Source organism: Moschus berezovskii, chromosome 12, assembly GCF_049115385.1.
Source record: "Moschus berezovskii isolate FMDL1 chromosome 12, NW_MosBer_1.0, whole genome shotgun sequence".
Classification (NCBI taxonomy): domain Eukaryota; kingdom Metazoa; phylum Chordata; class Mammalia; order Artiodactyla; family Moschidae; genus Moschus; species Moschus berezovskii.
This window is the reverse complement of record NC_142471.1, coordinates 92,876,378-92,898,600: the sequence shown is the minus strand read 5'-3', so window position 1 is coordinate 92,898,600 and position 22,223 is coordinate 92,876,378. Positions and strand designations below refer to the sequence as shown.

At 52.1% G+C, this 22,223-nt stretch overlaps 1 protein-coding gene across 2 annotated transcripts in view; it reads right to left on the bottom strand.

The window, feature by feature from the left end:
* Positions 1-5,324: 5,324 nt before the first annotated feature.
* Positions 5,325-22,223, bottom strand: part of DOCK1 (dedicator of cytokinesis 1) — a 570,880-nt gene continuing 553,981 nt past the window's right edge. For both annotated transcript variants that reach the window (XM_055424405.2, XM_055424406.2), the window contains exons 49-52: positions 18,337-18,535; positions 14,251-14,404; positions 11,464-11,621; positions 5,325-6,365 (exon numbers count right to left, since the gene is read on the bottom strand). In XM_055424405.2, coding sequence (XP_055280380.1) covers positions 6,270-6,365; positions 11,464-11,621; positions 14,251-14,404; positions 18,337-18,535 — 607 coding nt within the window. In that variant the 3' untranslated portion in view covers positions 5,325-6,269. The remainder of the gene's footprint in view (positions 6,366-11,463; positions 11,622-14,250; positions 14,405-18,336; positions 18,536-22,223) is intronic.

Genomic DNA, 22,223 nt, shown 5'->3' with positions numbered 1-22,223 from the left:
TTGCCTTCACTCACACAGGGGCAGGAGCGGAGGTGGCTGAGCATCCTAGAGCTACTTGCCTAGTCTGCGCACCCTCCACTGGCCGCTCTGCAGGGCGGAGGTGTCCTGGGAGGAGCTGGGGCAAAGGGGTCCCTCTGGAGCTCAGAAACATTAACTCATTTTGCCACGTCTTGTGCTCTTCTTTTAAAAAACATTTTGTTGAAGTATAGTTGATTGACAACGTTGTGCTAATTTCTTCCGTGCAGCAGAGATTCAGTTATATATATATGCTCTTTTTCATATGTTTTTCCATTATGGTTTAATCAGAGGATGTTGACTATAATACCATGGGCTCTACAGTAGGATCTGGTTGTTCATCCTTTCTATACATAATCGGTTGCATCTGCTAATCCCAAACTCCCACTCCGTTCCCCTCTCTGCTCCTCTGAGGCATCACGGGGAACACGTGTGCTGAACAAAATGCTAACTGGCATGTTGGCGTGGAAATGGGGACCTTCCTTTGATGGGAAAGACTTGGCCATATCCTAAGTGAAAATTATGATTAATTGAGAGAACACCCCCAGTGTGTCCCTAATCTTTCATTCATGTGCAAATAACAATGAGGTGGGGCTGGAGTTATCAAAGCAGTTTGGGAAATTCACCGATGTGAGAGTCAGTGCTTTCAGGGTGCGTGGGTCTGGACTCCAACAGCCCCCAGAGAATTCCTACATTTACCAGCCCAGGTCAAGCTCGGGGTAAGAGCCTCGTGCCATCCCAGACAACAGAAGACCTGCACAGCCCGCCCCCACCAAGTCCTGCAATGAGCGTTCCTTGTATCCACACATCATCTTCCCCAAGAAAGAACACCCACCCACCCACGGCCGCGTGATGACAAGTCAGTCTCAGCCATGCTGCCCCGTCGCTTCACGCGCCTTGTCTGGCAGAAAGGACAGCAGGGGAGGCAGGGCAATTCTAAGAGGAAAATTGGCTTCTTTAGTGCAACTGTGACCTGAAGAACAAGCAGTGCTCCCAGGGAAGCGACTTAGCGATGGGTGAGGAGGCACCGTCGCCACTCGGCAGTGGTGGGCACTGCCCCGAGGAGCAGCGGCGCTTCCCTCAGCCTCCCGTCCGCGCCCGGCGATAGGGGAAGCCGCCAGCAACAGCTCAGGACATGCCTCTCCCGACAAAGGCAAGTGAGTCGTGGGAACGTGATCTACGTCCGGATAGCCTAACTGAGGAATTCGATCCAGGCTGGGATCTGGATCTTACCTCTCCTTGCTATTCTTTGGGACTCTGCATTCAAATGGGTGTATCTTTCCTTTTCCCCTTTGCCTTTAGTTTCTCTTCTTTTCTCAGCTCTTTGTAAGGCCTCAGACACCCATTTTGCCTTTTTGCTTTTCTTTTTCTTGGGGCAATTCCATCCTTCCATCTTTGCATTTAATCCCCAGCGGTCTTCCCTCAGGGAGGCATTGCTTTCCCCAAGGGGTGATCAAGGGAGGAGAAGCTGCAGCCGCGGGCCCCATCTCTGACCACTCTGTCTCCAGGGCAATGATTGAGCCTCCTCTGGAGTCTGTCAAACCAAAGGAAGCAGCGTCTTCTTACTCGAAGGCTAAAATAATATGAAAACCCCTCACGTCACTAATATTTCTGAAACACTGAGATGAGTCTGATGTTCCTTCTCTATGACGATAGCTTTGCCTCCAAAGTTTACTTTTCAGGGCAAAAAAATTCAACAAGGCATTAAAAACCCATGGACATCGTCTGTGTTCCCTGCAGAGAAATCAAAAATATGTAGGAGCTTAAAAATAACCCTGCCTTTTCCAGGTAGTGCCTCACTTGATATTAAGTGCCCTCCTCTCCAACGCAAGTGTTCATGATGCTAAATTAACTGTTAACAAGCACTTTAAAATAGTATAATTTATGCTAATTCAGAAATATTCCTGTTCCCAAATTGATTATTTTTAACCTCCCAAATTGCTGTGCTTTTGCCTGAGCAGCTGAGGGGTCGGGGCGCTGTGAGCAGGCATCTTTCTGAGTGACTTCTGAATTCCTGGCCCTTTTCGTGCGTTGCGCCCTCTGGCTATGCTCTGTTGTGATTCAGGGAGAAAGAAGGGCCTCCAGCCCTGACCTGTGCTGAGTGTCATCCCTTAAGGTCAGGGCCACGTGGGAAAAGTCATCTGCTCCTGCCAGAGCCAGCATCATGGGATGGAGGGCTCAGGTTGGCTTGCTGGCCCCTGCTGGGGGTGCACATTTCTGTAACCCACAAGGCTCCTCTGTCCATGGGATTCTCGAGGCAAGAATACTGGAGTGTGTTGCCATTTCCTCCTCCAGGGGATCTTCCCCACCCAGGCATTGAACCGGCATCTCCTGCATCGGCAGGCAGATTCTTTTTACCACTGAGCCACCTGGGAAGCCCTATATTGAAAACAACTGTGAAGTATTAGCAACGTCTAAACAGGTGGCCCCAGGCTTCCCTGGTGGCTCAGAGGTTAAAGCGTCTGCCTCCAGTGCGGGAGACCCGGGTTCAATCCCTGGGTTGGGAAGATTCCCCTGGAGAAGGAAACGGTAACCCACTCCAGTATTCTTGCCTGGAGAATCCCATGGATGGAGAAGCCTGGTAGGCTACAGTCCATGGGGTCGCAAAGAGTCGGACACGACTGAGCAACGGAACGAACGAAACAGGTGGCCCCAGGTGTTCAAAACCAAAGGAGACCAGGGAGGTGAAGAAACGTTGCGATGGGAGCCAGAAAGAATGAGATCACTTCCCACGATGGGAAGGGCTCCATGACTGCTGGAGGGTGGCAGGATGAATTCTGGACTCTTCAAATCTTGCAAAGGAGTCAAGAGAAGAGAAGGGCAAGAGAGCAGGGCTGCTACATGAGGCTGTCTCCAGGACTGGCAAGTGCCAGAGCCGGTCTTAGAGGACAAAGTGGGGCATCCTGCCACTTGCTAAGAGACTGCAACTCACTCGGGGGGGAGCCCAAACCACAATGGGGTGGAATGAGGTGAAAGGCACCCTGAACCCCTGCTGGGTCACATGGGACGGTGACAGCAACAGACACAATAATTTAGCAGAGAAAATAGTTCTGACTATTTAAATTCTTGGTCATGCAAAGGGGCCTCCTATGCGTGAAACAGCAATGGAGGGTGAAAGACAGCCAAAGGGGAGAGGAAGGAGGCAGACAGACAGACAGAGACAGATGAAACACCGAGAGAGTAAAAGGAATAGATCACTGCATCGGAGAGGCAGGCTGAGCCCCGGAAACTCCTTCTAGGAGGAGTGCCTCCAGAAGACACTTGAGGACACAGAGGTCAGCTTTTCCTTGACTAGTTCTGTAGCACAACCTTGACTTAGAAGGCAAAACAACAAAAAAATTAAAAACTGTGTCTGCCTACTTTGAGTTCATTTTTTTGTAGATACACTTACATATTTACATTAGGAAATTTCTGTAACACACGTAACACGTGTCCACTTTTCCTTTCCTGTTAGATTGGCCATGCACCCAGCCCTCTGGAGCCCAGTGTGGAATTGCTGGTGACTGTGGGGATGAGGACTTGGGGGAGGGTCCTGGGTGGAATGTGTAGTCCAGGGATTATCCAGGGAGACTTTGTGGGGGAATTCGTGGTGCAGGGCAAGAACTAGAACCCAGGTGCTGTTCTAGAATAAAAACAACCATTTCCATAGGGCCAGGAATTGGTTCTATAAATTTCAGCTATAGCTTCTGCTACGTGAAATGCTGACTATTCAAAAATTCCTTGAGGCCAGGGGCTAGCCCCTCCCAGGTGGGTGGGCCCTTGTCACCACTTTAGGATGATGGTGAATAGCCAGTTTCTAACATACTCAGTCGGAGAAGGCAATGGCAAGCCACTCCAGTACTATTGCCTAGAAAATCCCATGGATGCCAGGAGCCTGGTAGGCTGCAGTCCGTGGGTCGCTAAGGGTCGGACACGGCTGAGTGACTTCACTTTCATTTTCACTTTCACACATTGGAGAAGGAAATGGCAACCCACTCCAGTGTTCTTGCCTGGAGAATCCCAGGGACGGGGGAGCCTGGTGGGCTCCGTCTATGGGGTCACACAGAGTCGGACACGACTGAAGTGACTTAGCAGCAGCAGCAGCAGCAGCAGCAACATACTCAGTGGAGGATGAATATTCATGTTAGTCAAAGAGTAAAAGTTCAAGAAGAAAAATAATCCATGTTCACGTGTATCTAAAATGTCCTAGGATGGACTGAATATTGAAGACAAGTTCAAATAAACTGGGGCCCCAGCCGTTGAGACAGAGGAGACTCCTCTGAGTCTCCTGGGTTCTGTCGCAGCCCCCTGGGAAGCCTGGATGGAAGGGACAGAGTCACACCCTGTGTTTAAGCCAGGACACATCCGGAAAGCATTCAGGACTCCAGTGCCTTCTTTGTTTCTTACCATCTAAGCTTCAGAGAAACCTGGGAAGTCTGATGCCGCTCAAGTGAAATGGCACATCCCGGTAGATGAAGCCCTCTGTCACATTAGACAATGAAAAGGCTGAAAGGAGAGGTTAACGAGGCTTAGCCAGGGGGCCCGGGGTTGGGTTGAGGCCAGGCGCAGCTCTGCCCTGTCTGTCAGGACGCACAGACAGAGGGTGCCGGGCCATGAGTGCTCACTGGGCTCCGGGTCACAGACAATTAAACAGGGTCGCAACGCCCTTTAAGAAGGCAGTGTCAGCCGCAGATCGGCACTTGCCGTCTCCCCTACAAGGATCAAAGCAGGTGTTGCTGCAGCTGCTGCCCTTCAACACTTCCTGAAAACAGTCCGGGGTGGAGAGCAGGAATGATGCACTCTGTCTTCTGGAACAAACCGGCAGGACAGGTCTTCCGATAGATATTTTCAGGAGCCGATTTTATGAGCCCGATTCATGTATCTCCTCATTTCTAGAAAAGCACTAAAATCCTTCATGGGGATCACTGCTCCTCATGACTAGCAGAAGCCTCCTGCAAAAAATACAAGCTTGACTGCACGTACTCCATTGACCTCCCCGCCATCTTTTTGGAGCAGTCTCTGAAGTCCTATCTGAAGCGCTGTCTCCCGGGCTAAAGTTCTCACTCTGCCCCAAATAAAACTTAACTCGCAACTCCAACTCTCACGATGTGCATTTTCTTTTTTTAAGTCAGCAGCAGCATATAATCAGTGGCGTTTATATTCTACATCAGGGGATAATAACACAGTATGTCAGACACTGAGACTTTTTAAACAACAGTTTATTTTTTGTTGTCAATGATTAAGTTTTGAGCCTACTAGAAGAATATCATGATTATAGTCAATAAAAAAATATAGTTGATAGAATAAAATATTAGGTTATACAAAGTTAGTTGTTTTTTTTTTTTTAATCATTGTCCAGGAACATTTTTAGGGCTTGCGCTTTGGGGAAAAAAAAAAAAGAAAAGAAAATTTTATTTGTGTTTCTTTTTTACATTCCCTCAGTTACAAGTTAAGAACACATATTGAGAATCATTTGTGGGTGCCTAGGACAATAAACAGAAGGACCACAAAAATTAAAACAAGTTCTAAAGACCCTCATATATACAAACTTCTGTACAGAATGAGCATAAGAAGAATTCACCCAATTAAAACCATCACCTGTGGTCTACATATCCTTTTTTTAAAAAGAGAGAAAATGGATCTTCCTACACTCATACTTATCTTTTCCATTTGATCCAGTATTTTTAATGGTGTCTCCACTCCATAAATTAGTAACTGTTCAGTAGCAGAGAAGTATCCTATTTTAAATTATACCAAGGGAAATCAGGAATTTCCCGGAAAGGGCTGACCATAGTTATCTGATGGAGGCTGAAGGAGCCCTCAACCCACAGAAAGTTACACTGCCAGGTGCAGCCAAGAGCGTTTCGTGAGACATCCTGGGAGAGTCACCTGAGGTCTGGTGGGGAGCTGAGGACTTGTCCACTGTTGGTATGCAGTTCTAACCTCTCCTTCCCGTGCTCAGCTCAGGTCAACTGGGCTCTTTGTGAGTGTGTCATCTGGCACAAATAGGAAGGGCTTTTGGGCAAGACTTAGGCTCTTTCAAGACGGACACACTCAGACGCTGATAAACACAGCCACGTGTCCCAGGCCCATACCCGCCTCACTCCCTGATGCTAAATCCCGCTCACCCTATGGCTGGAGACGAAATCCTGTGAGGGAAAAGCAATTGCACTGAAGGTCAGACATCACAGGCCCCATGAGGTAAACGCCAGACGTGGGAGGATGTGCGAGGGAGGGGAAGGATGCCAGCTGGCCCTTCGGGGGATGCCACGGCTTCACTGCACGATCCCCGAGTCCACCGAGGTCTGCTTGCGCGTCGTCTTGGGAGGCGGTGGTGGCGGGGTCTTGCTGGGCAGGGGAGGCGGCAGATGCTGGAAGACAGAAAACGAGGGGACGGCTCACTGCTGGTGCTCTGGCAGGAGAGACGTGGTCTCCGGGAGGTTCTGACCTGCCAGGGGGCTGGTGCGGGGGAGGCAAGGGAAGATCCACCTGCAGCCCTGGGTGGGAACGTCCTCGCCCTGTTCTGTCCATGGGCAGGTGAAATGGTCAAGAACAAGAGAGGGGGGCAACGCAGGGCCCAGGGCCACCCAGGCAGCCTGGCCATGTCACAGCTGAGCCCCCCCGGGAAGAGGACCCGCAGGTCCTTCCTCACGCCCCCTGAAGATGCTCAGGGACAAGTCCTCGGACGTGCTCTCCGGGGCTGGGCGATAGGCCTTCCGTGCTCTCAGAAATGGAAAAGCCACACGAGAGAGGGTCGGCTGGGCCACACTGGCCCCTGCGGCCACCATCCCCCTGACCTGTTGACAAACAGTTTCTCTCTCACAGTCTCTTCTGCATCGGTAAATAACGGGGATGAGCAAGGTTGGGGGGATGTGTAAACTCTTCACGGAGGAAGCACAGTTTATCAAGCAATGGCTGCAGCTGTGTTCCAACGCGGCAGATGGTTTGCAAAGTAGAACCAGACACACAGACACAGAGAACCAATGTATGGACCCAAAGTGGGGCAGAGGGACTGGGAGCGACACACAGACACTCCTGCACATAAAACAGACAACTAATGAGAAGGACAGGGAAGTCAGGCGTGCTGCAGACCACGGGGTTGCAAAGAATCAGACACAGCTGAGTGACTGGACAGCAACAAGAACCTAATGAACAGCACAGGGGACTCTGTGACGACCTGAACGGGAGGGAAATCTGGCAAAGAGAGGATACGTGTATCTGTACAGCTGATCCACTCTGCTGTATAATATGAACTAACAGAACATGAAGGTCCCCTGGAGGGCAAGGAGGTCCAGCCAGTCCATCCTAAGGGAGACCAGTCCTGGGTGCTCATTGGAGGGACTGATGCTGAGGCTGAAACTCCAATACCGTGGCCCCCTCATGCGAAGAGTTGACTCATTTGAAAAGACCCTGATGCTGGGAAAGATTGAGGGCAGGAGGAGACGGGGACGACAGAGGGTGAGATGGCTGGGTGGAATCACTGACTCGATGGACGTGAGCTTGAGTGAACTCCGGCAGCTGGTGATGGACAGGGAGGCCCTGTGTGCTGTGGTTCATGGGGTCACAAAGAGTCAGACACGACTGAGCAACTGAACTGAACACAACATTATAAAGTAACTATACTACCATAAAAATTTTTTTTAAGTTTTTTTTTTTTTTTTTTACAGAAACAGGTGGCTGGCTGGATATAGCCCAAAGTTTGCCTTTCCATCTCAAGAATGAATTTACAACTGTAATGATGACAGGAGACACTGAACGGACCTGCCAGGGCGTGAATGGCCAAGGGCAGCTCGTGCCCTGCTCTCGGCAGGCATGTGACCTGCACGAGAGGTCACGTGCTGACCACCTAGGTTAATGAACGCGTGAGTGAACAAATTAATGCATGAATGAGCGAGCGGACGGACGGACGGACACACCGACCAGGATCGGCCACAGGCAGGACGGACACACACATTGACCAGGATCGGCCGCAGGCAGGACGGACACACCGACCAGGATCGGCGGGCAAGAGCCACAGGCAGGACGGACACACAGCGACCAGGATCGGCGGGCAAGAGCCACAGGCAGGACGGACACATAGCGACCAGGATCGGCCACAGGCAGGACGGACACACAGACCAGGATCGGCCACAGGCAGGACGGACACATAGTGACCAGGATCGGCCACAGGCAGGACGGACACACAGACCAGGATCTGCCACAGGCAGGACGGACACACAGCGACCAGGATCGGCCACAGGCAGGACGGACACACAGACCAGGATCGGCGGGCACGGCCACAGGCAGGACAAAGCAGAGGGGCTCGCAGAGCACTGTCCGCCGCGGGTGACAGCGCTGTGAACAGCCTCTCAGCGCAGGCGCACGTTCAGCTCAATGTGAGAAAGGAAGTTTCAAGGGCAGGAGGAGACAAAGCAGCGTCTACCTCATCACCCAAGTTCCTCCTAATTCGCAGACAAATAAATACTAACGTGCCCCAGGGCTTAACAGAGAGAAGAGAGTCAAGGTGGAAAACAGAACTGATATAATGACTTTCAGACTTGTAACAAGAGAGGTAAAAGAATGGATTTCTAGTGCTCAGTCATTAAGTCCTGTCTGACTCTTTATGACCCCATGGACTGGAGGCCACCAGGCTCCTCTGTCCAGGGGATTTCCCAGGCAAGAACACTGGAGTGGGTCGCCATCTCCTTCTCCAGGGGATCTTCCCAACCCAGACATGGTAAGAATGGTCACAAGAGGGACTTCCCTGGTGGCCCAGTGGCTAAGACTCATCGCTCACCATGCAAGGGGCCCAGGTTCTATCCGCGGTCTAGCGACTAGACCCCACATCCCGCAACTGAGAGTTCACACGCCACAACTAAAGATCCTGGGTGCCGCAACTAAGAACAGGCACAGCCAAATAAATAGACGACTATTTTAAAAAATAATGACAAAAAGAGAAAAAGAATGGTCAAAAGAAACGCTGATTTCCAGGTCTGATGAGACGGTTGCTTGTTTATGTGTGGAAGTAGATGGTGCAGGTAAGTGTGAGCCATTTTTAAAGAAAGGTCGATTTAAAGTGGCAACAGCTAGAGAGCTGACTCCAAGCCTGAGGGTGCTCGGTGGGAGTGACAGGAGGCTACGGACCAGCACCCACAGAGGGCGAACGATCGTAATCCTACAGCAGATGTCAGGGCCTGCCAGGGAGGCGCCCCCGGAAACCCACTGATGACGCCCTGGCCCACAGGCCCGCCTCCCGAAGGGGCACTCATGCTGCAGGGAAGTCAGATAGGAGACCAAGAGCGTGGAGACTCGGGTGATGGAACCATGGCCTTCACAACGCCTTGACGCCCGGAGCCAAAGTGGGCGTATGTCGGCCCTTCCACTAACAGCTGCGGTGGCTTCCCAGGTGACTCAGTAGTAAAGAACCCGCTTGCCAATGCAGAAGACACGGGTTTGATCCCTGGAGGGGAAGGTCCCCTGGAGGAGCAAATGGCTACCCACTCCAGTGTTCTCGCCTGGGAAATCCCACGGACAGAGAGGAGCCTGGAGGGCTACAGTCCATGGGGTCACAAAAGGTCGCAGAATTTTCAGTGTAGGGAGACCCGGAGGACATTCTTGTTTTTCCAATAAAATACAGGTGTGAGAAGCGAGATGGAATCAGTTAACTCCGCTGTTTGGAAAACAACGCCGCAACCAATCAACGCTCTCACCCGGCTCCCTGGGTTTCCTTTTGTTCTAACCTGCGGTTCAAACCTGTGGGAAGGGTCAGGCTCATGCTTCCTCAGTTGCTCCCAACCACTCCAGCTGCCTGGCCCCTTCTCCAGGGCTGGGAACCCATTGTGGAATCTCGAGGGACAGAGAGCTGATCAGAAAGTCCCATTCCTTCAGCACTGAAGAAGAAGCCCCGCTGCTTGCTTGGTTTTCTGGCACAAAACCAATAATCAAATAAACACACTCTTGTGTTGTGGGGACGTGGTGCTCACTTGCTCAGTCCTGTCTGACTCTTTGTGACCCCAGGGACTGCAGCCCGCCAGGCTCCTCGGTCCATGGGATTTCCCAGGCAAGCATACTGGAGTGGGTTGCCCTTTCCCTCTCCAGGGGACCTTCCCAACCCAGGGATCGAACCTGAGTCTTTGCGTCTCCTGCACTGGCAGGCGGATTCTTTACCACGAGTGCCATCTGGGAAGCCCAGTCAAATAAAGACAGTGTTAATAAATCCCCTCTCTTTCACTCCTCTCACAAGAAGGGAGAATAAACTTGCAAGAAACTTGGTGAGAAAGTTCCCATTAAAATAAAGAAGGATGTAGGATTTATATTGTTTTAGAAGGGGGAAAGAAAACCCACACCTTGCTGTTATGCAAAGAATCTTGGCCACAGAGTCAGCTGGTGTCTCCGATGTCTCCAGGAGCTGTTGCTGTGTAACTTACTGTATGGAGAGCGACCGATTGCAGGAGTCAGGGAGGCTGCTTCACTCTTCAGCCCGCGAGGCTTCCATTTCACTGGGCTGTGAGCAGCGTGGCCGGGGGAAGGAAGAACCTGGATGCGGATCTCCTGGCACCGTGGAGTCATTTCAGAGGCACACGCTGACCTTTCCATGTGGCCAGGCCATCCAGCAACAGAGCTGCCCGAGTGACCACAGCCTTGAGAGGCAGGAGTGAAGGTGGGGGACCTCAGAAGAGTGTTTCTAGAGCTGCCAGTGGGTTAAAGTGACTTTTTCAGATTTGTAGCTGATATTTGCATCAGTAGGCAGGCCCAGAGGTCCGAGCAGTCAGCACACATCAGACCAGATGAATGACAGCTTCCATGGGGGGACGAGCCTCAGGACCGATGCTTCGGAGGGCCCGAGTTGGCTGATCATGCTGGTGACAGCCAGCACCCCGAATCTAAACGGGGTAGGGAGAGGTTCCAGGGCTAGAGGCAGGGCTATGAATGGGCGGCCTCAAGGAGCTCGGGTGTGCTCCAGCTGGAGCGAAATCTCATGCTCGTCTACAGTTTCCTCGTGTGGTGAGCACCTGTCCCCACCCACACACGGCCAGTGGGAGAGTAAGGCTGCCTGGAAGAACGGCTGGGACCAGGGCTTCTTCGGGGCAAGGGCAGTGTCCAGGAGCATGACGTGTCCCCCGCCTGTGGCATCAGCCAGCTTCTTCAAATGACAAACGTCTTCATACAAAAAGCTACTTTTCAAAACCACTTTCATAAGAATTGCACCTCAAGGGCAATGACCTCCAAGGTCACGAGAATGGCCCCTGGACCCACCGGCTGGAATTCTCCCCACTCTGCATGTTCCCCCTGGGGGTGTACGTTCCCATGGGGATGCACAGGACCCCAGGCCACACACATCTGCATTCTAACCAATGCCACCTCTTTCCTGGAAATCAAGCCTTGGCCTGCCCAAAGTAAACATGCCAACATCAGGAAGGAAAGAAGGAAGAACTGCTGTCTTGTGGAGGGAAAGAGAGGACGGATCCACGTTCCTGAGCCCTGACTTACCCTCTGATGAGGAGGAGGGGGCGGGGGCGCTGGCGAGCCCGTCAGGTCCAGGCTCTCGGTCAAGGTCCCGTAGTCCGTGCTGCTGCCTTTGAGGGGCAGAGGGGGAGGAACTTCAGCCACGTCCAGCCCAGTCACGGCCATGCCATTCAGCTCCAAACCTGGAGAAAGGGGAGGATGAGAACCACATCCCCGTCCCCACTGGGAGTGATGTGCGTTCCCACATGGCTGCTTCGTGCCCTCGCGGGAGCGGCAGGGCAGTCGGAACCCTTTAACCCCCAGAAATGCCCGTCAACGGGCAGTGAAGAGATCGGGAGGGGGCACAGAAGGCCGGGGCTGCGTCCCCTGCAAGGGAATGTTCCACAAGGAGAATCACGGGATGCTGAACTCCGAGCTTAAGACCACTGGCAAAACAGCCACGTCCACCTGGGGACCCCTCTGGCCCCTCCTCGACTGCCATGCCTGCGGGCGTCTATACAGCTTGGGGGTCACAAGGGCCATCTCCGCCTGGAGGGTTCAGAGTCCGCCAGGTCGCTGCCCCAGCCTCCTACAGGGAGCTGCATTCAGCTGAGTCCAACAACACAGCTCACAACCAGCCCACCTCCCTGTCAAAACTCTCACAACAGGAAAAGCCACGATCCTACAAAAGGCAGGTATTAGCAGCAGCTGCCGCTGTGACTGCTGCTTTAAATAAGCCAAAGGGAAGCAGTACTGATTTTTTTAAAGTAAACCGAAAAGGAGTCATTTTCAAAGGCAGGAGTGATCATTAGGACAATCTATTTTCTCAGCCTTTGCTGAGACTCCAAGAAATCATTTGCCGTTTATGTTGAAGAGAGAAATGGGCATTTTTGTTGTTGGGTGTCCTACCAATGATGTATCTGATGGAAAGTTGTTCATTAGGAGCGTGCTCCCTGGGACGAGGGGTGTCAATTGATAAAGGAGGCCTTAGGGCTGAATCGAGTTGTGAGAAGGTGGCCTCTGATGGAATGATCACTCTCCTGACTGGCTGGCTGGTTGCTTTTACTCTGGCCTTTATTTAAAATTTGCCACTTTAATCATTTTTAAGGGTACAAATCGCACTCAAGTATCTGAGCCTGTGTGTCCAGGTCTCAGGGGTGAATCTCCAGGGGCAGGCTTGCTGGGGGTTATGGTGACTCTATGTTTAATTTCAAGGGACCACCAAAGTGTCCTCCACTGCAGCAGCAATGTGCCTATTTATTAGCTATTTATAAAAAATCAATAAAATATTTTTGAAGACCTCTGGCTACAGCATAAGGATGTATGAAGTGAAGTTAGGACACCCGTCCAGAGATCGTCTCCCACCCAGAAAGGCCTGGCTCCCTGAGGCTCATCCCCATGGCAGCCCTGACTCCCGACCAGATAGACTGTCTCGGGAAGGGCTGCTGCTCCCCTTGCAGCAAGAAAGCAGGAGCTGAGGACGATCGTTGGCGGCCGGCACAAACCACTGCCCAGGGCTGGGCTCCCCGCCCCGTCTCCAGCCACGGGGAGGACAGTAGGGGCTCCTGGCTCTCTTGTCTGCTGCCACCCACAGTGCCTGCCGCCTCCTTCCTGCCAGGCCGTCACCTCTCTGGCTGGCCTGACTTCAGGGGTGAAATCTCAGGTACCACTTTCATCCCTCCACGGTTCACATCCACTTGGAACCTCAGAGGGCTTCCCAGGTGGGTCGGCAGTAAAGAACCCGCCTGTGATGCAGGAGACACAGGGGATTGCAGGTTCGATTCCCGGGTCGGGAAGACCCCCTGGAGAAGGAAAGGGCAACCCGCTCCAGTACGCTTGCTCAGAAAATCCCACAGACAGAGGAGCCTGATGGGCTGCCATTCATGGGGTCTCAAAGAGTCTGACACAAGTGAGCGACGGAGCACGCACTCAGAACCTTAGCCCTTCTTTGAAAGGAGGGTCTTTGCAGAAGGATCTGGAGATGAGGTCATCCTGGATTTATGGGGAGCCCTGAACCCCCTCTGCAGTCTCCCATAAGAAGAGGAGAAAACCTAGAGCCTGTGAAAGAGGCGGGCGGACTGGAGGAATGAGAATACAAGCCAAGGAGCTCTGAGGGCTGTGGGAATCCACCAGAACACTAGTGCCCAACGTTTTTGTGGAAACAGTTTTTTTCATGGACCTGGGGGTGGGGCCGGGGGTGGCTGGGGATGATTCAAGGGCCTTTCACTTTATTTCTAGGATTGCTACATCAGTTCCACCTCAGATCATCAGGCATTAGATCCTGAAGGTTGGGGACCCCTGCACTCGACGGAAGCAGGACTGGAGATACCTTGATTTCAGACTCCTGGCCTCCAGACCATGAGAGAATAACTTTTTGATATTTGGGGCCACCAAGTCTGTACGAATTAGGCCGAGCAGCCCTAGAAATCAGGCAGCACTGGAAGGTAAGTTCTACCCTTAGGCCCTCAGCACGGCCCGAAGGGCTCCTTCCTTCCCATTCCTCCTGCACACAAACAGGCCCCTCCCCACCCTGTGGGCTGCATTATCTCATGACACGAACTGGGGGACGCCCCACGTGCTCTCGAGTCACCCCCAGGAGGTCCGGAGCGCTGGTCGGGTCCTGCACTGTCCACCCAGGGAGCACAGGAACCCGGGACTCAGCTGTGGCCTGACCTGCTCCAGTCCCGGGGGATACTCCCCGAAGTCAGGGGCGCATCGACACGCTCTCCAGCTGCTGGACCAAGAAGAAGCCGGTCTACAGTGAGAGCCTGCACAGAGCGGGGAGGTCACAGCGCAAGGTCAGGAATTCACATGGGATGACGTCTCACTTACTGGACTGCAGGCTGAAGCTGAGCTTGGCCCTCGGCATGACCGGGGGCGGCGTGGACTGGGAGGACGGGGAGGACGGGGACACTGAGAAGCGCCGCTCGCCCCCCATGGCGTTGATCACCTGGCTCTTCGGTCTCTGGGGCCGCAGGGGGCTGATCTACGTGGGAGGGACAGAGAGAGCGTAGTTAGGGTCCGTCCTAGGTGGTTCGGGGGGAAAAGAACCACCTGCCAAGGCAGGAGATGCTGGAGATGCGGGTTCGATCGCTGGGTCTGGAAGATCCCCGGGTGAAGGGCATGGCAACCCACTCCAATATTCTTGGCTGGAGAATTCCACGGACAGAGGAGCCTGGGAGGCCTACAGTCCATGGGGTCAGGAAGAGTCAGATACGACTGAGCCGCTGAGCACTGAGCAGACACCTGGGCTGACTTAATGCCACTTCAACAATTCCTCTGTGGAAGTGCTGACCTGCAATTCCGGCGCAGATGACCACACCTGGAAACATGGTCTTGCCGACGGTCAAGGTTGGGTGACGCTGTCACAGCAGATCCTGATCTAGTGTGACTGGTGCCCTTATAAAGTGGGGAGATTTGGACCCAGACACGAGCACACAGGACGGCGCCATGCGAAGCTGAAGGCAGAGATGGGGGGGAGGGGAACGCTGGGCGAGGGGCTGGAGCAGACTCCCCCGCACAGCCTCAGAGGAAGCCAGCCCTGCTGGCACCTTGGCCTTGGATGTGCAGCCTCCAGACCGTGAGACCATCAGTCTCTGCTGAAGCTGCCCAGCCCGTGGGATGCCGTTCTTGCGGTGCCGGCAAACTAACCCAGGCCTCACCCCGGCCTCCTTACACAGTTGGGGGGGATGTCACACCCAGGTCTCCTGAACAGGAACGCGATGCGGGCACTCGGTGTCGGGGAGAGCCCCACCGGGTCGGGAGTGGATGTGATGACCTGCTCAGTGACCAGAATCAGTCCCCAGGGGACTAATTTCTTGGTCTTTCTCGGCAGGCGTGTCAAAGCCTAGAAACTTGCTGCAGGATTTCCTTCATTCACCTTCTCTTTCTTCCCTCACGCTATGCCATGACTGAATGGGAATTCTACTTCTCATTGCATTTGTCTCCCTTCTCTGACTTTCAGATGCACCTGACTTTAACCAGCTAAGCCTGCTCCCATGTCTGTAACACTGGGGATTTTTATTTCTCTACATCTTACAACTTGGTTTCAGATCGTTAGGTCTGAAGGAACGTGAGCAGTCCAAAATACTCTCAGGTAGGAGAAACGAGGACAGTTATTAACCCAGCTGAGAAAGAAGAATCAAGATTTCGGTCCCAGGATGGGCAGGACGGGTGTGCAGGGCTTCGGGCTTGGCGCTGGGGCTTGATTCCCCGGGGCAAGGGGGGCGGATGGACCTGCTGGCGAGGGCTAGCTGCAGAGTGGGTGGGTGGCAGCGTGTTCCCCTGGGTGGTCTGCAAAGGCAGGGCCTCCCTGGAGGCTGGAAGGAGACAAGGAAGGCTTAAGTCCTTTTGTAAGCGGGGTGGTTGAGGGCATGCTGGCCAACAGGCTGGCTTCTGGAACTGTCCTATGCCAACAAAGCAGATCCTGGAGTCCAGGCATCACCAGTCATCTGCAGAAACAGCCCACCTACTGTGGGAGGCCTGGGACAGCCTGGCTGAGCTCGGGGCTCCCCTTGGGTGCATGTGTGGGGACTGCAGATGGATTCAGGGTGCTTTTCCCACCCTTCCCTTCCCATCAGGGGACATCCTGACAGTTCAGGGGGCAGGGGATGGTTTACTGGTGAGATGCAAATGGCACGTGGAGGGCCCCCCCTTCTCCAGGCCCTGAGAGGCTCAACTAGAGGTCATGACATTACTGACGATGCGAATTCAGGGTGGAAGCTGAACTCAGCCCCACAGAGGAAGTAGAGAAAAACCTCTGCAGAAGTGTGGAGAGGGGGCAGCTGGGTGACAAGAGTGGAGCAACCCCAGGGGCCCAGGGCACCACTCAGGGGATGGGGCTGCTGCCGCCACTCAGTCATCTTCCCTCCCTGAGACCCCTCCCCCCTGCCAACCAGCTGTCCTGCAGCACCTGGCTGGTCACAGGCACGCGGAGGCTTGAATAGGAAACTCCAGGTGCCCAGCTGGACCCACAGACCTTGCCAGCACCTGTCATCCAGAGGACAGACTGGGACCTCAGCTGGACTGAGAACAGCCAGCCTGCCTCCGGCAAGAAGCCAGGATTCCTGGCCCCTAGCACTGCAGCTGTGGCTATTCTGAGACTCCTCAGAGGCTGACATCAAAGGTCAAGGTTCTGTGCTCTGACCTTGGTGGGTTCTGGTGCGTTTTCGGAGGGTCCTCGGGCCCACTGGGGTTCGGGGGGTGGGGGTGGTGCTTTGGGCTGGACTCAGCCTGTCTCTGAAGGAAAGCAGGGCCACAGTGGGGAGGGACAGAACTTATACTGTGAGGATGGCTGAAGCCAGCACATCCTTTGTCTTCTTGTCACAGAACTTAATTCGGATCAACTCTGCCACTTGGCTCAAATTCTCTGAGGCCTTCCGCTTCACCATCTTAAAGTAGAGCTTAAGGAAAAACATATGAGAGACTTGCACGAGGTCTGCACTTAGTAAATGTTCAAAAAACGTTGCTGTTAGTTTGCCCATCCAGGTAGGGTGTCCGGACACTCGGGAGAAGGAAGGGGGTGCTGGTCAGCCCCAGCAGTGTCGCTGGCCACTCAGCTTTCCAGAACAGTGGACAGAGCCCACAGCGGGGTGGGGGAAAGGGGCGTCATGAGAAACCTCTGGATTGCACCACGTGAGGCCACATCTGAGTGCTGGCCGGTGGCCAGTCCCTTTCCGAGCCCCGCACCCTGGGCCGCCTGCTTCTGCCATGAAACACTGCAGCCCGGATGCAGTCAGAGCTCTGTCCAAAGGCCTCACAAGAGCCTTCGCCTGCAGGAAGACCACGTGTGGTCTGGGGTCTCCCTTCTCCTCTAGACACCCAAGCAGCACATGACTGCTGGTCTCCATGACAAATGGTCTGGATGAAACATGCCTTCTGGTGTTGAAGATATAAGCAAGCGGTGAAGTGTGTCTTATGAAACAGTGGTCCCACCTGAGCCCTTTGATAACTGCCAGGGCGGTTCGGGGTCAGGGGCTCCCGCCCAGGGTGGGCACATTCTTGGGCACTGTAGAGGCAAACAGCCTTCCACTGCAAGGCGGTGGTAGCTCCAGGCCCAACTGAAGCTTTGAAGCTGATGGCCTGTGAGAACTTCTTCTTTGCTTTGTCTCCAGTCTACAAATGGTACGTTCTGAATAAAGCTCACCCCAGGAGCTGCCCTCAGTTTGCCCCCAGACTCCAAACACTGCGACACACTGCTGGGAGCATCAGCTGGCATTCCCCCTACCCGCCGCCCCAGCCCAGGCCTGGGAGGAGAGTGTGCCGCTTGGGTTTCCCTGTTGCCACACACCCTGGTCTCTGGAATGAACGAGAGTCCCTGGGATGTGTTTTTAATGTCAACTCACCAGCACGAGTTAAGTCCCCCCAAATCCTTGTGAAAGATGGCCAAGGGATTTGAGCATGGAACAGATGAGGCCAGAAGGATAACATGGAACCGCGTGTGGCTGGCAGAACCCGCGGGAAGGGGCTTTGGGACTCTAGCTGAGCAGATTATAACACTCCCGCAGAACACCGGCTTAGAGATTTCTGGTCAGGAGGGGGCGGGGGAATGGCGTTAGCTGGCCTGGAATTACCGTTTCCTGACAACACAAGCACCCTGTTCATCTCCTGAGACATCTGGGTGTCTGATGAGCGAGTCCCACTTTGCTGCAGAGCCCGGAACCCTGTGGGTCCCACTGATGGCTGGCTCCCCGCCCCCCAGGCCCTGGGGGATGGAGGATGGAGGGAAGGACCAGCATCCTCCAGGGAGACGCGGGTCAGCTCTGAGCCTCTGATGTCCTGGAGCATCGGTTACACAAATGACTATTCACAGCCCATTCCGTGAAATCTGAGGGACAGCCCCCTCGGCAAAATGTGGAGCAAAGACAGGCCCCCCGCGGCAGCTACCACTGATAGAGTGAGAGCGTCCCTTGAAATTACCGTTTCTGAAAGGATCACAGCCTCAGACTGCTGCAGGGGAACGTCGGTGGGTTTAAACTCTTTGTCGAATATCTCTTGATGCTTGCTGCTCCTTTTCTCCTTTTTCTTGTCCCTCTTCTCTTTGTCAGGATCGTCCTTGTCCAGCTTGTCCTGGGACCGGGAGTGCATTTTCTTTGGCAGGAGGGGTTCCAGAGCAAACCTAAAGAAAACATTGTGGTTTTTTTTTTTTGGTTCAAATCAATGATGTCTTTCTAGGAGAAACTGCTGCTTTTTGCCCTGCGGATCCATGTAAAACTCACAATGAATCAGGTGCTGTCTGGGAACCACCCAACTTTACAAGGAAAGAAATAGTTTTGAAAGGAAGCTCAAGGGCCACCTAAGATACTTATTACTGATTGCCATGGCGATGGTCTCGCATCTCGATAAAAACAAACTGGGGGAAAAAAACAGAAAACTTACATGATGATAAGGGAAATGTAAAGCCTGACTGGATTATGGGATGATGATATCCAGGGATTATTGTTGATTTATGGCTGGAGGAAGGTATTTGAGGTCTACTTTCAAAAGGAAGTTCTCACCTTTTAGAGATTCATACTGAAATATTTATGAATGTGAAGAGGAGAAATAGGCAGAAGCTGATGGAAAGAAATGTTTGTATTGGTACACAGGGAGCTTACACTCAAAAGCCTTTGATGGCTCAGTGAGAAAGAAGTCAACTCCAGCTCCTAAAGATGTGGAGTTGTCTTGAGAGTTTCAGCCAAGAACCGAGCTTGAGAAGGAGGATTTGGGTCCCAGCTCTGCCACCTACTGGTGAGGGTCCATAGCCTCTGAACACTGTGGACTGGACATCCCCATTCACAGAATGAAATGAAAATGGTATTTAAAAAGAGATGTGACCTCTTCAAAGACGTGAGTCACACAGTCCTGTAGGAGAACAGCACATGCTGTGATTTCTGATTATAGTGTTTTTAAAGTGTGGTCCACATCTCATTCCTATATGGTTAAAAAGAAGCAAAATGGTCAGCTGAGAGGGTTCATGGAAGCTCCCTGCCTTTGAGCTGCTCAGGAAGTCCCCGAGCCCCAAGGGAGGGCAAACTCCATCCCCCATAATGTGGGATAAGAGGCCAGGTTCCCAAGCCAGCCTATAACAGCCCCCAGTCCTCACTGTGACCTTCCAAGCCTGACTTCCCGAAACAGCCAGAGAGTAAATTGGTTTCCTCGAGGGGAGAATGATAGTAAGAGAAGGCAACTTAGAAAGCTGGTCACATTTCCATCCTAGCTGTGGTTTCTTTCAAACTTACTTGTGAACAGGAAACGGAGAACTAAAGCACTGCTCTAATCAAAAGACCATGCCAGCAGCTTGGCTCCCTAACATGAGAGAGGTACCTTGGACATCCACACTGAGCTGGATCATTTAGAGAAGCACATTTCAAATCCAGGGAAGATGCTGACCGCTGACAGCAAGAACCACACCTCCTTTGTTTTGTTAAAAAAAAGAAAAAAACTGGATGGGCAGAGGGATTTGAACAGTAATGGTATTGAATGTAGGCATTGATTATCAATAACTGCTAACATCACTGCAAGAGGGATAGTCAGGCACAATGTCCTTCTGAATGGAGGAACCTATGAAGTCATCCTGCCCCCAAATCAAGCCTGAATCTGTACAAGTCTCTAGACGGGACCACCAACCTGAAGGAAATAGGAGGGACACGGAGACACAGTCAATAACACTGTCGGGGATGCAGTCAGAAAAATCTGGATTGCATCAGCAGCAACCTGGAGTTTTCAACAAATAAATTACAAGGAATAGAAACGAAAAGAAGCGAGTGGAAGGAGGAAATCTATTGATTAAAAGAGAACTAGAGATATGGCAGAGCTGCCCAGGTGGCGTTGGTGGTAAAGAACCCGCCTGGCAATGCAGGAGATGTGAGAGACTCAGGCTCGATCCCTGGGTCGGGAAGATCACCTGGAGGAGGGCACAGCAACCCACTCCAGTATTCTTGCCTGGAGAATCCAGTGGACAGAGGAGCCTGCTAAGCTACAGTCCATAGGATCGCAAAGAGTCGGACATGACTGAAGCGATCTAGCACATCTGCAAAGAGGTATGGCAGCCAACTCCAAAGTGGGAGTCTTATTTGGATCAGTTTCAAACAAACTAAAAAAAAAAAAAAGCCATTTATGACCCAGCTGGAAATTAAAGCCAATATCTGATGATGGTATGGAATGACCACAGGTTCATTTTTCACCTGTGCTAAAGGTAGTTTTTTTTCTTTTTCTAAGTTCCTGCCATTTAGAAATCCACATTGAAATGTTTACAGATGAAATGATACGACGCCTGAGACTTGCTTCATATACAGTATGGAGGAGGGGAGGGTGGAAGAGACTGGAAGAAGACGGGCTGGGAGGTGGCTCACAGGCGATGGGCACAGGGCCTCATTATGCTCTTTTGTTCCCCGTGAAACTTCTTCATAATAAAAAATTGAAGACGATTGATGAACTACACCAGTGTTGACTTTGATTATGAAGGCATTTCGGGACATCTGGATATGCAATTAGCAATAAATCAACATCCATTAGCTGTACATCTCTTATAAACAACAATAAAAAAAACCTTCATGACTTTATTCTAGGTTTTACAGAACTTGAGATAATTAATGTAGGGAAATAAAGGATTAATGGACATCTTTTAGCTTGCGGAAAACCTGTGCTGTGAAATCCAGACAAGTACACAAAGAACCAAACAAGAGGCTGAGCTGTAAATGTTTCCCACGATGAGAGGCACCCGCCAACAGGATGAAGTTTATTCTGCACATCACCAATGCCATCTGAGACCAAAGGCTCACTTCTTCCACATTAGTTAGGTAGCTAAGGGTGACAACCCTGTGAATGAACGAAAATCTGGACTCTAATAAAGATGCCTTCTAGTTCAGGGTTAAACAAATATGGCTCCAGGGGAGGAGACAATGGTTTCCACTCATGTAGTCACATGTGCAGGACAGAACTCTTCCATCTAAACCCTCTAGCTCACTCTTTGCTCTCGCCCCTACGTTCCTGGAAATATAAAACCCTTTTCATAACTAGCCTGGGGATTTACTTGGGGAGAAGATGAATTAAGTTTCTTTAGCAATCTTGTTCTAAGTGACAAGCGCACTTGATTTAAATACCTCTAAATTGAGAATTTCCATATGGACTTGGCCTTATAAGTAGCAGACACTGACAAAAATTACTGTTAGGGAAAAAAAAATGTGGGAACACTTTTCTCTTCTCCATTGGGCATGCTAGCTGTTGGCTACAGAGGGCACTGGGGTTGGAGCTGTCTCTTGGGATGCTCTGGGAGTTTGTGTCTGTGGGTTGCAGGGGCCAAGAGCCTGTGGGTTTGATAAGATGTTGGATTGTAAACCAAATGGGCTTGGACAAACACACAACCGTGCAGACTTGACAGTAAAACAGTTAGAAGCTCTCAGATGTTTAAACTGCAAGTGACATTTTTTTCTTTCTCTATATCAGAACAAGCTTTACCTGTAGGCTACTCACTAAATGCACAAAAATGTCAACATCGAGGCTGTCTTTGCAGAAGACACAGTGGGAGTGCAACGAAAGGCTTACTCATCTATTCCATTCTTGTTCCCTTCTTGGTGGCTTTGCGCCATCCAGTGCTCAAGAGCAACACGGGGTCTCAGAAAAGATCTTGCAGCAAGAAAGTGGCCCTGCCAGCCTTCAGGGAAGCCTGCCTGAGTATGACAGGCCGGCCCTGGCACGACACAGTGGAAGTGAGCAAGGGATGGAAGCGCAAGCTCACTGCTGGCAAGGAATGCACCTCACTGTTCTGGGGCGTGTCGACAAGGCCTGGACTCTCACTGAGGCTTTACAGTTTGATGGACGTCTCA